We start from the raw sequence: 16,808 nt of genomic DNA, 5'->3' as shown, positions 1-16,808 counted from the left end.
TTCCTCCTGCGTCTTCTCTCTGATCCTGCCTGTTAGCTCGTCGAGCTTGATATTCGGGTCGAAACCGTCTACTGCGTCTGGCGGGAGGGGACCGTACCCGGGCTCGATTTTAGCTTCTTGGTGATCTGGTATCAATGCCGGTGGTGCGTTCTCCTTCTTTTGTCGCTTTGGCGCACTCTCTGATATCTCTCTACTCCTGTCCAGATTGCCGGTCGCTGACGGCGAACCAGATGCAGAAAGATCTCCTCGTAGGCTTATGGGTGCACTAGAACGTCCACTGGGGCCGTAGACGTATTCCTCAGCCTCCGTTCGGGTCTTGAAGCCCTGTTGTAGTCCACCACTGTAGCCCTTGACTTGGGCCTCTGTGTTCGGCCAATCCGTATAGATGCCCGGTTTGCGCCCGACCTTTACTCCGTAGTAGTTCCACTTCCCCATTCTTCCCTCTTCGTTGACACGGGTATCGGGGTAGTCGTCCCAGGGCGGAAATGGGCGTACAAACGTTACGTGCGATCGAGACAAAGGGCTTGTAAAGCGGATTTGGCGGTTGTTCGAGTGCCTACTTGTGTCAATTAGAGACCAAAGGTAGAGAGTGACGACAAGTCGCATTGTCGAGCACTCGTAATAAGAACGTACCGTGCGCTGGTCCTAGAAGCAGGAAATATGACGCGCTGCGTGAAGTTTCGCCAAGCGCCAAGTCGCATGCAGCGCTTACTCGTTCGAAGGGGATGGTGATTCTACCTGGATGCGGTGTCGTCGCGAGGTTAAGTATCGAATTGGTCTTTTCGCAACATTGTTTGTGGTTGCGGGGACGGTTACGGAGGAACAACTTCGGAGGTGCTTGGACCCTGCAGCAACGTCAGTCGAGCTTCATCTTGGGAAGGCGCGCTAACGCGTTTGTGTAGAACTAACCGCGTTTGACATTTCGCGAGAACGAGACATCTTCACAAAGACTGGCTTTTATAATCCTGCGACTTGAATATACACGTCGTGGAAGTGAAAACACGTACTGGCGGGTTGCTCGACGCGTTCTCGTTTGAACCTCGGGATACTCCCTACCCCACTACGTCACCCGTCTCCTCTAGCTATCCATCGCGTACCCGATTGTGTCCCGAGGTAGTACCGGGATAGCAACATCACCGCTCACTGCCATCCTTCTGCATCTTGGTGAACCTGCAACAGTCACCATGTTCGAGGTAGGACTTTGGGTATTCGTTTAGAGACATCCACCGCTCACAACGTCCAGGGCCGTCACGCAGCAGACAGATATCGTCTCCATCTACATCGCGCACGCTCAGTCATCTTGACTGGTCCAGAGCTGGTCGAAATTCGCGCAGCACAGCGAACATTCGAAGGCGCGTACGTCCGTACAGCAATCGGCCAGTTTTCTTTTGCGCTTGTGGTGCTAAAGATCTTCACCGCCGAGTTCTACTCGATCGGTGCGCTGTTCGCTGTCTATGGTGCTGGCATCTTGTTCATCAGTTTGTTCCGGCGACAACAAGGTTAGTTGGGAACAATCATGCGGATGTATGACGACGAGAATGCGGGTGCTGACAGCGAATAGGAAACAAACAGTTCTTCTCAGAAGTCGGTGAGGATGGCCTGCACAGGAAGAAGTTCCGAACATCCGGCAATGTGGTGTCTGTGTTGACGGCCTTGAGCGTCTCAGCGTACATCTGCCTGCTGGTCCTGACGCTGAAGCTTACGACATAGTCACGTCCCGATTCTGCTCCTCGGACGTGACTGCCGCCTTTTGCTTTTCGACATACAATTTCATCACGGGTGACAAGGCTAGCGCGGTATCGCTCCAAGCATGTTGCAGGTGGTTCAGGATCCCCACGATACGGAAGGCGCGTCTGGAAGGCCTCTGGGAATCTGGGGAAATACATGTCGCGTGTGTACTGTATATGCGTGCCAAGGACTTTGGCCTATACAGTACAATTGTGGAGTTGGTGGCTGCACACTGACGTTGTTGGGTCCACCCACGAACTGGTCGACATCGGACGAGTGCGAGACACCTTGAAAGTAATGGAGCATCACACGACAATGGAACCATGGCTTGGCTCAGGGCTACTTTGGTTCTCAACTCGACCTGTACCTGGGTACAGATTACAGTAAACGTGTGCTCTCTTCATCGTCGCGAGCTGCATTGGGAGGCGTGGTGGATTGATTGGTTATCGGAGTCGGACTGTGGGGTTTGTCCGCTTCGAGCAGGAACACCTGCACCTGCCAAGCGGCCTGTAACATGGCGAGGGATGCAGACAAGTCGCGCCTTATTGCATCGCAGTTTCACCGACCAGGCTGCAAGATATAAACTGCCGATGATGCATTTCTCAACGGGTTTGCGCGCGTTCCTGAAAACTCGTCCTCCGCCAACGGCCTAGTTCCAGCGGCGTACCCGTGGTTCTCTCAACCAAAGGCCGACTCCGAACAGTCATATCGAGCCAGCCCTTGATAAGGTCAACGGCCCGATCAGCCTGCCTCTGCAAATCCACCCGACATTCCAACAGAGACCCTTCTTCCACACAACTTTTTTTGAAACATCTCCTCAACGCAACCCAGTCTTGCACCGGCAGCCGCGACTCGCCTCCAGCGCCCTGGGTGCTATCTTAGCGCAGCGGCCAGGCTAGCTTGACATAAGTATTTCGACATCTTGGCATGACGCCGAACATGGAAGCAGTCCCGACGCCGATGGTGACCGAGCTTGTACATCGCAAGCACCCGGATCGCCGTCGATCCTCAACTTCCTCAAACACCTCAACTACCAACCGCCGCCTCAGCTCCCACTCCATCTACGCCCGATCTGTAATGAGCAAACTCACCATCCCTCTCGACAACGCAAAGCAGCCAAACACAAACACCGACAACGACCTCACTCCGCGCGCCTCATCCGCTGAGCCCAGATTCCCTGCGGTTGCGCCTGCAAAGAACGTGCAAGCTCTCAAGGAGCGCGCACTTCAGAATGGCGAACTAAAGGCTGTACCGAACCCAGTCCAACAACAACACCACAATGGCACGCTGGTCACAAAGGACGGCGTGGGCGCTGCCTTGAGTGACACCCCACTGCCATCCGTTCCGGGAAGCCCGCGGGAGTATGGAGACGCGCCGCCGCAGAGCTCATCCTACTTCACTGACCGTAACAGCGCCATAACCCGCAACAGCTCCGCCGTGTCAACCCCGCGATTACGGCCTACTACGCTCGATATTCCCGGCCTGACCAAGTCCAAGGTCTCCCCCGACGGCAAGATCGCACAGCGAGATGTCGGCTCCAAGCTCGTCATCGTCATGGTCGGACTGCCCGCGCGCGGCAAGTCATACATCACAAAGAAAATGGCACGGTACTTGAACTGGCTGCAGCACGACACCAAGATTTTCAATGTGGGAGAGAAGCGGAGAGTAGCTGCGAGCCACAGTGGGTTTCGGCTGTCGCAAGCGAACCTCGAGCGGGTCTCTTCGTCCGTCAAGCAGGCCATTGAAGAGCATCAGGACACACTGCCGCAAATCGCTGCGAAAATTCTTATCAATGGCGACCCCGCGCACGATGGGCCCGTAGACCCACAGAACCTGCCGGACCCACGCCGGGGGAGCACGGCCATTGCGGAGGATGACGAAGAGGGTCCGTCACTACCACCACCACGCGTCGAAGTCACATCGCCAGGCCCAAAGGCGCCGTCACCGAACAATGAGGCGGTGGAGGAGGAGAACGAGTCCATGGACCAGTCGGCGGACTTTTTCGACCCACAAAACCAACGGGCAGCGGCACTGCGAGAGCAATGCGCCATGGAGACTCTGGACGACCTGCTCGACTACATTCTGAAAGGCAGTGGCTCTGTCGGCATTTTCGATGCAACCAACAGCACACTCGCGCGGCGCCAGCAGATCATGGAGCGGATACGGAATCGTGCCGGGCCAGAACTCAACGTTCTGTTCGTCGAGAGCGTATGTCGAGACCAGAATCTGCTCGAATCCAACATGCGCCTCAAGCTGTCGGGTCCAGATTACAAGGACAAGGACAAGGTCGCGGCACTGGCCGACTTCAAGAAACGCGTGGCCATTTACGAGAAGAACTACGTTCCGATCGGCGACTACGAGGAAGACAACAATATGCCGTACGTCAAGATGGTGGATGTTGGCCGGAAGATGATCTCGCATCAGATCAAGGGCTTCCTCGCTGGCCAAGCCGTCTACTACCTCCTCAACTTCAACCTCGCACCGCGCATGATCTGGATAACAAGACACGGCGAGTCAGCGGATAACGTGGCTGGAAAGATTGGTGGCGACTCCGACCTTAGCGAGAACGGACAAAAGTACGCAAAGGCGATGACACGCTTTATTGCAGCTCAGCGCAAGGACTGGGCAGTCCGGCAGGCAGACAAGATGGCCAATACTCACTTCCCACCAGTAGCAGGCGACCACACCCCTCCGAACCCGTACTACAGCCACGAGCTCGAACAACGCAACTTCTGTGTCTGGACATCCATGCTCAAGCGCGGCATCCAAACAGGGCAATACTTTTGCGACGAAGACTTCGAGGTCAAGCAGATGCGCATGCTGGACGAGCTGAACGCAGGCCTGATGGAGGGCCTTACCTACGAAGAGATCCGCACAAAGTACGCAGACGAGTACCTCCAACGGCGACGCGACAAGCTCGCCTACCGATACCCCGGCCCCGGCGGCGAAGGCTACCTCGACGTCATCAACCGCATCCGCCCCGTTATCGTAGAGCTCGAGCGCATGACAGACCACTGCCTGCTCATCACACACCGCAGCGTAGCCCGCGTGCTACTAGCATACTTCCAGGGCCTCAAGCGCGAGGACGTGGCTGATCTGGATTGCCCACTGGGTATGCTCTACCAGCTGGAACCCAAGCCCTACGGCGTCGAGTTCAAGGCCTGGCGATACAACTCCGAGACAGATGACTTTGACCATCTGCCGGATTACAAGCTCAGACGTGCGCCTACGCTGGCAAACAACTAGGAGCGATTGTCGTTTGATTGGGATTGATTAGAAGAAGGTTTTTGCGATATTTGTATATTACTATGGATGGTTGGTTCTCCCTGCAACAAGGTTTTAGAGATGAGTAAGATGGTGGGTTGTTGCCATTACTTTTCGGGGGTTTGTGTTCTTCTCTCCCTAATGCTTGCCCTATGGTAACGGCTCTGTTGACGCTTGGTTGCGATGCTTTTCATGAAGTATACATGATGGTTACGGGCATTTACAGGAGTCTCTTTTTTTCTTTCTTTACATCATTCTTTGCGTAGATCGGGGGTATGGGTATATGATAGATTGATGATCGGATGGATTATGCAATGATGATCAGACTTTGGTGTCTTCACTTCACTCAAATTTTGGAGCGCCTTGGTGCATGTGTTTGTGACTTTTCGCGCTAGGGGGTATATAAAGCCTCTCTTGGGGGCACCCTCCTCTCTTTCTTCATACCACATCTGTCTAGGTCATTATCCAAAAACGTCGTACGCAAAGATGATGTTTGCGCTGGCGGCTCTCTTCAAAAGATAGAGAAACGGAACTCATGTGCGAGCCTTCCGCCTGTCTTTCCAAATCTATTTTCCAAAATTCAACCTCCAAGTTCCATGAGAAGACTCTCTGTCGAGAACCTATAGAAACACCCAGCAGACCCTCCCATGGCGCCAGCGACTGTGCTGTTCGAAAACCGACATACAAAATGAACCATGATTCCTCTGGCCCAACTGCCAGAGGTGTATAAAATACCTCTTCTGGTCTCTCTGCTTCCTACCAACTATCCCACACTTCCTTCAATGTTTTCCAAAAACTCCGTAGAGGAGAACAAATGTGTGCGCCGGCCTTCTTCTGTCCAAAACTGATATTCACGATCAAGATGTGCGCTCCGGGCTTCGTCTTTTCACAAAATGCAAGTTACCATCAACATGTTCGCGCTCTTTGCCGCGGCTTCTTCCCAAAATACGACGATCTCAGCTCATGTGGAAGTCGAGTGTTGTGGAAAACAAAATCAGGACTCAGCTTACCTGATGAGACAGAGACTGGTGCCGCTGGCTGGATACTCAACGCCCTAGAGTGGGACATTATGCTTGGGACCGGACATGAGAAATGTACAAATACCTCCTCTTGCTCTCCTGGCTTCTTGTCTTTTACAACTACCACCTTCCTCCTTCTTATACCAAAACATCAGCAGAGCAAGTTCATGTGCGCTCCTGCCCCTCTTTCCGAAAATAACGGAGCTCAGGCAGTTATGTGCGCTTGCGCTGCTCTCGTCTTCAGTAAGCCCACCAAAACTGCACTGGAATCTTCTCATGGACGCTGTGAGCCCTATCTAGATGGTCTGCAAAAGGTGCCATGGAGAGCGCGGCCTTTTGCGCTGCGCATACAAAATATTCACAAAACAAATCTCATGGAGAGTGGACATGCTGGCGATGGCGTATAAAATTGCCCTCTGCTTCTTCCTTCTACTTCTCTATCACCACACTTCTTGTGTACTTTTACCAAAACTGCTATCTTATCACCCTATGAAAGTCGGAGTCTGGCGGTTTCGCAGCACAAACAAACATCCCTCGATTCCCATCTTATGTCGTCTTCTCCGCGACTTCTTTGCATCCTACCAAAAAGACAAGTCGTTTTCTTCTATGTTCGTTCTCGGCCTTCTCCCTCTTTTACCCAAAACTGCAACGTCGGCTTTTGATGACTGAGTGTGCTGTCTTCGTCCTACTTCCACCTTTTCCCTACAACAAAACAAAGCAATGCCGCCTAAATGGAGGAGTGTTGTGCTGTTCGAAAAAGCCGTCTGAAGAGAAGGTATGGAGTGAGCGGCGCTGAGTGCTGAGAATTCTGAACAAAGCGCGACATAGAGCACATGGTTGGAGAAGACGAGATGGAGATGAGATATAAAAGCTCCTCTTCTTCCTCTCTTCTTCTTGCTTCCCATCCACCACTCCTTCTGGGGATTTACCAAAAATGTTTCGAATCCTTTTGATGCCTGTTCTGAGTTTCTTCCTCCAATATTACAAGATGCTATCCGAATGCGTGCTGCTCGCAGCCTCGTGCCGTTACTCCAAAATTCAAAAGGCTTGACATACTCAACATGCTCCAGAGATCAGATCTGGCGCAGATCCATGGACTCTCCTCAAAATACCGTTTCTATCGAAATCCAAAGATCGCCGAGTTATGATCGAGAGCAGAGAGTCTGGAAACACGCTATTGCAGCTATAAAATATACCCGATCCCGCATTTCTGGCCTTCTTCATTACCTTCTTACTTCCGGTGCTTTACTCCAAAACAAGCATGCCACGCTTTTATGGCTCTTCTCCCGTCCAGAAAACGCCAATGGCCCGCACGATGAGCTGTCCTTCCTTTGCGCCTTTTTAAAACCACATGTGCGAATATCCGATGTCGCAGTGTTCGTGGGAAGAACCAAACAGCTCAATCAATTGGCTCATGAGAAGCGCCTGTCGACAAAACCCGTTGTCGCCAACCCATGTCGGTTGTCGGGACTAGAGAGAGAGAGAGAGGTATAAATTCCTCTCTCGTCGGCTTGGAGATTGGCTTTCTATATCACACTCTTTCTGCGGTTCTCAAAAATGTCATTCAGATGGCCGGCATGTGCTCTGCTCTTCTTCTCAAAAGCTAGCCAAAGACGACTCATGTCTTCTCGGCCTTCTTCTCGACCCATCATACCAACATTTGCTCTCTGGCAGCTACATCATACTCGAAACCGCACAAGAGCTTGTCATGCGGACTTTGCTTCTCCAAACAATCTCAGAAATTGGCTATGATTTCGCCGGCCCAATTCTGCCGCATTCATACCTCAGAAGCTCGGTATAAAAGGCCTTCTGTCGTTGTTCCTTCCTGGACTTCTTCATCTACCAATTCCTTCATTTCTTTTACCAAAATCACGAGAATTGGCACGCATGGGCGTCTGTCGGCCTCTCAAAGCAACGACATACAGAATTATGTCCTCCCTTTTTCCCTTGTCGCCAAAAGCATCGAGGCCAGGTCTATGGAGAACCAGGTCCCGTTCCGAAAAACGACTGTGGGGTATATACATGAGCAGCGTGCCTCTGAACTAGATGGACATCAACTCCATGAGTTCCGGAGTACGGTAGATTGCATATAAAATACTTTGCTCTTCCTCTGCTTCTTTTCTTCTACACCAACACACTTCCCATAATTTATCAAAATTGGCTAGAGTTGATAACATGGCTCGGCTCTTCCCTGGAAGACTCCCACACATTCTCTTGGATACTTATTCCACCCCAAATCCATACTCTACTCCTGTTTCAAAATAATTCAAGACGTCTGTATGACGAGTTCTGGTCTTCTGGAATGTAATATGCCAAGACGCCGGATATGGTCCGCGCGTTTCGATCTCATGAAAGTCTCATGATACTGATTTATAATCGTGCAGCGGCTATTACTATGACTAGCGCGAGCGCTGCGTGCATAAAAGCTCTTTCCTCGCTGATAGCTTTCTTCATTCTATACTCCACGCTCTTGTTGGCTTTTCCAAAATGGCCACGCAAGCTACAAATGGCCTCTCTGGCTCTTTCTCAAAAGTTTATCGGTTCATTGCAATAAGTGCTTTGGCTGTTCGTCCTCTCTTCTTCTAAAACGTTTAACTGCGCTGGCATGAGCGAGAAAGGTTTTCCTTCGCTAGAAATTACATCAAGAACAGATGTTCAAACTACGGCAACAAGAATCGATGTCTTGCTCCTGGCGATCGACGAGAAACTGCAACAGATGACCGCCAGCGTGTCCAACGTAGCGTAGTACTTTTGGGTACAGTACAGTATACGTTGTACTTTAGGCTGTACATATAGAAGCTATTAGGGGCCTGTACTATAACTATACTTTACTATTACTAAGTATAGTTACCTAATTAGGCCTAGCGCTTACCTAATTAAGTAGTACAACGTAATTTTAGTATAAATGTACTATATATATAACTGTACGTATAATATTAGAAACTAGACTATACGTACCTCTAACTGCTCTTAAAAGTACCGTACTATGTTACGTTAGACACGCTGATGACCGCCATGGTTCTCTGCTTCCTCCGCAAACTTCACTGTTGAGAATTTGATTACTCAAACAAGATGAAACAGTGCGCATGACTGGTGCAGCACTGTTACCTCAAAATACCACACAAAGACCGGTATGCGCGCTCCTGCAGCGTCCTCAAAACTTGTTACGGAAGTCCCATGAGCTTGGGCGCTGAAAACTGTGGTAGCGACGCCATATGTCTCCAAAACAACATGGAGCCTTTCGATGTCGTGGCGAGACGTTTCGAAATGCTACGTCGTCCTCTCAATGTGGCAGATTTCGCTTGCAGGTGGTATAAAAGGCCAGTGAGCCTGTCTTCTTCTTCCTTTCCTCTTCCACCACCATATTAGGCTCACGGAAAAGCCTGATACGTGCACTCTTGGGCGGTTGGATCATTCCTTCGAAAGTCAACGAGAAAGATCTGATGTGCTGCTGTTGCGCTCACCTTCCCGGTTGATGGAGTCAGAAGTACAGAAACGAGCGCGTGTGAACAATGAAAGCTACAAGGTCATGACTGTTCGAAACGGGCGTCGTAACGATGGATGGTCGAGAAACAGCCTGCCTTATCGTGAGCGTTCTACCTAGGTATCGGGTGGCCTGCCGGCTTTTGCGTGGCTGGCAAGCTGCTGACGTATTGGAAACCTTGGAAGCGTGGAGGCAGTCCATAGGACTGCAAGGGCGCCGAAAGTCATACTATTGACAGGAAGATTACGACTTGGTGGTCAAGAGGCGTAGGCTGAAAAGCTGAAGCGTGCATGCAAACAAGGTAGCCCCGTTGGACGCCACAATGCATCTGCCGCTTACTTCAGCAGAGGGGCCAGCTGAAAACCTTTTGCACGGCCAGCCCGAATGATACCTAATTCCTCTGATTTCCTCTTCATCGCGAAATCTGTTTATGTCTTCAATAAAAGGACAACGAACACGGTTACCTCCCCGCACTTTCCCGTACTACCTACATAGATAGGTACCGCTTGATTCGGTACGCTTATCTTCGCGCCAATCCCGATGGAGGATAGCCCACTTTCGATCACCGCAAACATCGCCGGCATTCTCACGTTTGTAGCAGCCATCTTTGCGTCCATCTATGTTCGCTATGTATCTTTACGAAATGGCAGAGTCGAAATGGAAACGATTTGGAATGCTGCTAAAGACAGCATGGATGATCTGGAGATGATGGACGCGCACAGGTCGTTCCGAGACATTGAGGGAAACCTTGAACACCTTCGCATCAAAGAAGGCGACGAATCCGATATCGTTTGGTTGAAAAGGCTGGGTGCGTCGTTGATGGCCACAGAAATAGTCATTTACGTTTACTGTGCGCGCTCTCTGAATATAGATACAGCAAATGTGGAGCATCTACTGTTATCCACGCAGTGCGTGGGGATTACTTCTGAGACGTTTTCCGATGCAGCACAAGAGATCAGAGAAACTTCGAGGGTGAAGAAGAATAGCATCATTGGACGACTCTATGGAGGAGAGCAAATCCTTGATCTAAGCCGTTGGACATACTTGGACATTCTGGCAGTAGCTCCGCAAATTGTGCTCGCGATTGGTTCATCTCCGTCCTTGATCCGGTGGAGTCGAGTTCGAGAGAGGGCTCTGAAGAGGGTGCGTGGCAGGGAAATCCTACGATCACGGTTATTGTCTCACCAGGTCTCCATGGCGAACTCGTAAGTGTGGATAAGATGCCGGCTCTGGGCGACCTAATTAATTATTTGACAGTGCGGCAAGACAGAGCAACAAGATAATACGGCAAGTGGCAAACCTACAGATGCACCTTGATGAGAGATTCGAAGACCTCAATCAATCGGTGAAAATGGTACTTGATGTGTTGGCGAAACAACAAAGGATCGACGGTTGTGGTAATACAGCAGACGAGCGATCGGTAGCGTCGCTTGATCACCAAGAAAGCTCTCACTTGCCTGTGAACAGCGAAGTTGCTGGAGATTGAACCTGGCAGTTGCCGGGTATAAGGTTGCCAGGTGCGAAATTGTTTCTCTATCACCAAATACAATACTTCGCGCGTCATTGTCAGCAAGCTCAACTCAATTGCCCGTCAGCCGACTTCTCAATCATCGTAATACCCCTGGCTGACGTATAGTTGCGAAGGCCTTGCACAAACTCCAAAAAACGATCCGTGACAAGATACCTACTTCCATCCTCACCCACCTTAATCTGCGTAAGATGAGCGTCAAGTACCTCTTTAGTACACCTATCCGTTATGTCAAAAGCTTCTCTAATATCGCTTTCCTCCTGCCCCCGAATCCGATGACCTCTTATCACGATCCGAAAATCCACTACCATACCATGTGTGTCTAGATAGCGCAGCATGCTGAACACAGTCGCAAAGACCAACAATCGCGATACCAAGGGGAAAGATCGATCGTCTCCTCGACGGGGATCGTCCCAGATGGACAGACCGTATGGTCCGTTCAAGCTCAAATCGACGCCAGCTCTTCGCAGGAGCTCCACGCTTCCCATACTTGGACGGTAGTACTCGCTATCTGGATCTTCGGGACGATCTTCTAATGTGATTGTACGTAAGTTCGGCAGCTTTTGGACGATGATACTTTGCAGCCAAATGCGCAAGTCGACGGCCTTGCCCTCATTAGCTATCATAGCGCGCAGCGCACGGGGATAGGACGTCGGTGCGTGTTCGTATTGTTCAAGTGTTTCGGTGCCGATGATCATATGCTTGATCTCGTTGGCGATGTCGGGGGATGCCGCGGCATCACTCAGTGCTTGTATGCTGATGCGGATTAGAGATACCTTCACGGTTTGGAAACGAAGACAGAAGCTGCGCCATGTCTTTGTGTGAAGTTCTTTGTTGACGAGGCGGAGAAGACCTAGGACTCCTGCCCTGAGAAACGAACCAATGAGCGTGATCAATTCGGTAGGTAGACTAAGTAAATTGGGCATAATGGGACGGTTTGGCTCATGTCAGAAGCGCTCGGAGTGTCACCCCATATACTTTGTTCTGAGTTTGCTGCTCGTCATCGCCTGATCACGGAACTGTCGTTGATAGGAGAATGACACATGAAACAAGCATCATAAGATCTATCTCATCCATCTAGTCTAAGCTCCTCCCCACCTCATCTCTTCGCAACGATAGTACACGGCTCCGTCATGTACCACGTCCGAAGCTTCGGCTCGCCCAGAACATTGCCACCCTGAAGTAGCATTTGATCGTCATTCTTCATATCATCCTCGTCTCCACCTCCCATCTTGATGAACTCCGCTTCATCAACTGTTGCACCAACCTCGTATGTACCCCCGCACAACGCAACGATGCCAAGCTCAGACTCCACCGTCTCTCCAGGCTGTATGACCGGCAACTTGCGCTGCAGAACACCTGTCCACGAGAAGCGCTTGTCTAGATCGAGTGCGACGTTGTGGGGAAGACCGGCGACGTGAGGCTGTAGTCTGAGTATAGGCGAGACGGGGCGTGGACTTCGGTTGCGGACGAACGTCTTCATAGTGAGGAACTCGTCTATCGGCACCTCGAACTTTGCGCGGCCGACTTGTCGCACAAATTCTTCGCCGCCCGCTGCAGGGTAGTCGGAGACGATGGTTGTCTTGATGGCGAGATCGTCAAGCTTGATAGCCTCGACCATGCGCGGCGTGAAGCGGATGCTGCGCAATTCCAGCTCGCCGTGACGTCCATTACCATCCTCCGTCCACGTTCCGCGCACGATCTTGAGTAGCTCTTCACGATACCAGAAAGCTTCTCGACTCGCGCGTTCGGTCTCGGGAGAGATCTTGCTCGTGCTGACGACGAATTGGCGTTGGTTGGCGGGGTTGAGCGACGGTACAGCCGCATGTGGGGCTTTCAAGTAGACCTTTGGAAGGATCATGACGACTCTGCTGACATGCCCCGGTTGTATGACTTCGTTCACACTATGCGCTTCGTTCCATGAGTCGATGGTGTAGTTTCCATCAGCCATGGGCTTTCGGGCTTGGAGCAATATCGATAGCGGGTTTGGCCAGGAGTTCCTGAGATCTAGGAGAAGCATGCAATACTCTTCATCGCTATCATCACTCTGCTTTTGACTGATGAAAGACCGAAGATGACCGTCGGCTTTGCCAGACGACTGTGATTGCGAGGCTTCGTCTTCTAATTGAGTGCGCGAGCCTGAGGATGCATCGCTAGACCAGGCAATGTCGCCGGATAAGGGTACTATATCCGGTCGCTGAAGCTGCACACTTGCGTTCACGGTAATCGAGATGGGCGCAGATACCTGGCGGGTGAAGAAGTGCTCCTCTACTTCCGATCTTCGTTTTCCAAGGTTGGCATAGTCGATTTGTATAGTTGCATCCGTCAGTCTTGTGCGACCGATAACCTCGATGGTGAACTGCGCTTCAGCGCCAGGCTTGATGCTCGGTGAATCCTCGGCCCCATCCTTGCACCAGCGCAAGGACGGATGATGGGCGAGCTGGACTTCCAACTCATGCAATTCGGCTGCAGGCAAGTCTTTGTTGGAAGTCGCCGCTTGTATCGCAGTGGTCGCCGTATCCTGGAAGGAGATGTGGACGAAGTCGACAGTTGTTTCAGTCGAAGTATTCTTCACTGTAACAGTAAATCGTTTCCTTTCGCCTTCAAGCACCATGACGGCTGACTGCGGTAACGAAACATTGGTGATTATAATGACGGGCTGGTCTGGGATTACCGAAAACGTCAAAGACTCCGGCTTTGGCTGAGACGTTGCTCTACTGTCGATGGATGGTGCGATTGCCGAGGAGGGCCGGGATGTTGGTGCCCCTAAACATGCCTTGAGGCCCATGCGCTTCATTTTAGCTTCTCTCTTCGGCTTCCATGGCTCTGGGAATATGGGGAACAGCCGCTCTCTGCAGCCGATAAGCTTGACGTAGCATCCAATGATCTTCAACGACCCTGATGTCCGCGCAGTCCCTGTGATCTGGAACTTCTGAGTCCTGTAAGGGCCCAGTAGGAAGTGTTCCTCCAGCGCGACAAACTCAACACCTTCAGCAGCTATCTTCAACGACTCTACGCCAAGCTCAAACTCATATGGATTCTGCATGGCTATGACGAAGCGATAGTGCTCGTTCGCGACCAGGACTGTATTTGCAGCATTTGTATGCGGCTTCTTCAGCCAGGCATTGTGAAGAAAAGGGCCGTCTTTTCCTTGGCTGTCCGACTTCAACTCGATCCCCTGTCTTTGAGTTAATCGGAGAGGTTCCATTTCCTCGAGAATGAACAACCCGCGCACAAGGAAGTCATCCCAGTATTCTGTTTCTACATGTTGTAGTCCAAGCTTCTTAGCGGCAGTGACGGTTCTCGAGATGTTGGAGTACAGTCGGATCTGCTCATCTCGGGGAAGAGAGACGAACACATCGGTGCTATTAGGTCTCGGTGCTGTTCCGGGACCCGCCACCCGAAGCAAAAGAGCAGTGAAATGGAGGACGCCATTAAAGTCTGGTAATGCTTCGCAGAAACTCAGACACGTTCGTAATATCTCTAGCTTGAGACTCAAACTTCCGAAAGAGCGCAATGACGATATCGCCAGTATGGTGTCAACGACGCGTTGACTAGCAATGCTGTCCGATGCACTTTCCGCGTTCTCATCTCTCTGACTGGGCATCCCAATATTGGGCATGTTCCCTTTCGAATTCGGTATCCCGTATATCCGGCCTAGCAAGCCTAGGAATTCCTCAATCCCATTCTCGACTTCGCCTTCGCCTAGATTGAGAGCACCACTCCCGGAGCTACCGCCGCTTGCGATGTTGAGAGCGGCAAGGCCAGCAGCTGGATGTACTCCCATCTCTGCTGCGCCAACCTTGCGGGCCTGTATCAAGCCAGGAACCAAAGACGTGATAAACTCCTTCATGACGATGGCTTTCTTGCGTTGTAGGCCTAAGGACGATAAGATCGAGGCAACACCAGCAAGCACTACGACGCGATCTGTGGGGTTCATGCCCGAGCTCTCCGCTGGTCCAGGTAATGCACGAAATAGCATAGACGCTATATCATTACGCGTAGGGTGTACACTAAGCCTCGGAACCGAAAGGCGTGGCTTTTGCTTGTATGGCGTATTCTGCACAAGCTGGCGTAATGCATCATCATCTAGAAAGCCTCCGGATAAGTTGATGGCGGCCAGCAACTTGGAAAAGCGTATTACACATTCGGAAAACGCGAGCGGCGGCAAAGATTCGCCAGCGAAATTGGCCGCACGGGTATAGAGGTTCAGTATCATGTTGACCATGTCTGGAAGCATGGAGTTCAGAGCGTCCAGTGCGTTATCATGTTTGTGAGGTTTGGCGGGAGTCGAAACGTCAGAGACACTACTCGACGGTGTATGAGTGGGTGACTTGTTGCCTCCAGACTTATCGGATGTCGGATAGCAGATTGGGGGTATCTTGATGGTCAGTAAGATGATCAGACTGACATCATGTAAGAGTTGGACTGACCTGGAAGTCCATGCCTGACCATGCAAAGAGAAGCATGCAGACCATAATGTGTTCGAGAGCTTTAGCATGCCACAAATGGTCACTAAGAGCACGTGCTCTTGTCGCGGCTTCTGTGAGCTCTCGTACAGCCTCGACCCACTGGCCTGCGCACATGTACAAGGTACCGATCACGATCCCAATACGACCGCGTCCCTTGTTTCGAGCTCTTTCACCGACCCCGCCGGAACCAAAACCTGTAATCGACACGCGGTCCGCTGCGTTCTTGGTTGCGGAGCTAGGCCTGGCAGGATTGCTGTTTGTTTGATGAAGCGTATTGGCAGCATTGATACCGGAAATTTCGTCGAAGGTTGTCGGGGGTGTGCGTGTACCTTGTGCACTCAATGAAGCGGTCCTAGGGTCTTCGGTAGACAGGGGTCCTCCGGAACTCGATGGCAAGACAGGCATTGACGCGCGGTGACCGTCCTTCAGCGCATTTCCTACGGGTGACTCCGGTCTACTCCCACTTGGTGTTTGCGAGTTGCGACGCGAGAATTGCGAAGTAGAGTCAGATGCGGCCCAGCTTGGCGTGAGCTCCGCTGTGCCATTTTGAGAAGCGGGCGAAACTAAAGTAGGAAGTGCCTGTATGGACTTTGCCAGAGTGGTCATTTCCGCTAGCAAAGTTGCAGTCAGATCGCACATGAAAGTCTTCATCGTCGTGGTCTTTAGCTGTGATCTTGGTGGGATCAAGAGTGTCTCTTGTGGTAGGCGAGGATGTCGTGATGGAGTTGCTGAATCAAACAGCATGATGCTGTGGAGATAAGCCCGAGGAAACTGTTCTCTGAGATCGTCGATACCGAATTGAATAGCATTAGCTTCATCATCGCCGGCCGGGGGTTCTTCAAATGTCGTGCTTGGGGTTCCGTCAGTCCCACGTGATGGCTGCAGCCAGGCATATTCGGACGCGTCTCCGATTCCGATGACCAGTAGAGGCTCTCTGAACTGTTCGAAAGGTGACAGTGATAGATGAGATGCTGATGGCATAGAAGTCGATAAGTCATAAAGTAAAGTTCCGTCAGGCCATGCTAAAGGAGAGAACATATCTATCGTTGCCAAGATCAGCAAACATCAGCGCTGATTTGGCACATGAGGGCTCATACTCCGGTCAGGTCGCGGATCAGGGCTGATATCGCCCAGTCGAACCAGCGACTCTTGCTGCAAGAGGTCGACAAAGGCTATGAAGCGCGAACGCTTGATGCGACCCACGGGGAGAAGCAAGGCCCTAATGCGCGCAGGCGCGATCGGGGACAGAGGGTCGACTGCCATCGCAACATCTGGAAGCTGAAGACCTAGTGGCCAAAAACAATATGCTTGAT

General features: G+C 51.5%; 4 protein-coding genes across 4 annotated transcripts; 2 read left to right on the top strand and 2 right to left on the bottom strand.

Moving 5' to 3' along the window:
• Window positions 1–1,184: 1,184 nt before the first annotated feature.
• On the top strand, window positions 1,185–1,710 carry J4E78_009411 (uncharacterized protein; the record flags this gene model as incomplete). The annotated part of the gene is made up of 3 exons (XM_049370002.1): window positions 1,185–1,193; window positions 1,244–1,499; window positions 1,562–1,710. The coding sequence occupies 3 exons, from the start codon at window positions 1,185–1,187 to the stop codon at window positions 1,708–1,710; spliced, it is 414 nt and encodes a 137-aa protein (XP_049218311.1).
• A 957-nt stretch (window positions 1,711–2,667) lies between these two features.
• Window positions 2,668–4,974, top strand: J4E78_009410 (uncharacterized protein; the record flags this gene model as incomplete). Its single annotated transcript, XM_049370001.1, has 1 exon — window positions 2,668–4,974. The coding sequence occupies one exon, from the start codon at window positions 2,668–2,670 to the stop codon at window positions 4,972–4,974; it is 2,307 nt and encodes a 768-aa protein (XP_049218310.1).
• A 6,226-nt stretch (window positions 4,975–11,200) lies between these two features.
• On the bottom strand, window positions 11,201–11,949 carry J4E78_009409 (uncharacterized protein; the record flags this gene model as incomplete). Its single annotated transcript, XM_049370000.1, has 2 exons — window positions 11,201–11,205; window positions 11,337–11,949. 2 exons carry the CDS (start codon window positions 11,947–11,949, stop codon window positions 11,201–11,203), a joined length of 618 nt encoding a protein of 205 aa, XP_049218309.1.
• A 173-nt stretch (window positions 11,950–12,122) lies between these two features.
• Window positions 12,123–16,239, bottom strand: J4E78_009408 (uncharacterized protein; the record flags this gene model as incomplete). The annotated part of the gene is made up of 2 exons (XM_049369999.1): window positions 12,123–15,404; window positions 15,457–16,239. The coding sequence occupies 2 exons, from the start codon at window positions 16,237–16,239 to the stop codon at window positions 12,123–12,125; spliced, it is 4,065 nt and encodes a 1,354-aa protein (XP_049218308.1).
• Between the last annotated feature and the right edge of the window lie 569 nt (window positions 16,240–16,808).

This window comes from Alternaria triticimaculans, assembly GCF_023758025.1.
Source record: "Alternaria triticimaculans strain BMP 0046 chromosome Unknown scaffold_20, whole genome shotgun sequence".
In the NCBI taxonomy this organism is placed as follows: domain Eukaryota; kingdom Fungi; phylum Ascomycota; class Dothideomycetes; order Pleosporales; family Pleosporaceae; genus Alternaria; species Alternaria triticimaculans.
Note: the sequence above shows the minus strand (reverse complement) of the source record. Positions and strands in the feature narration are given on the sequence as shown.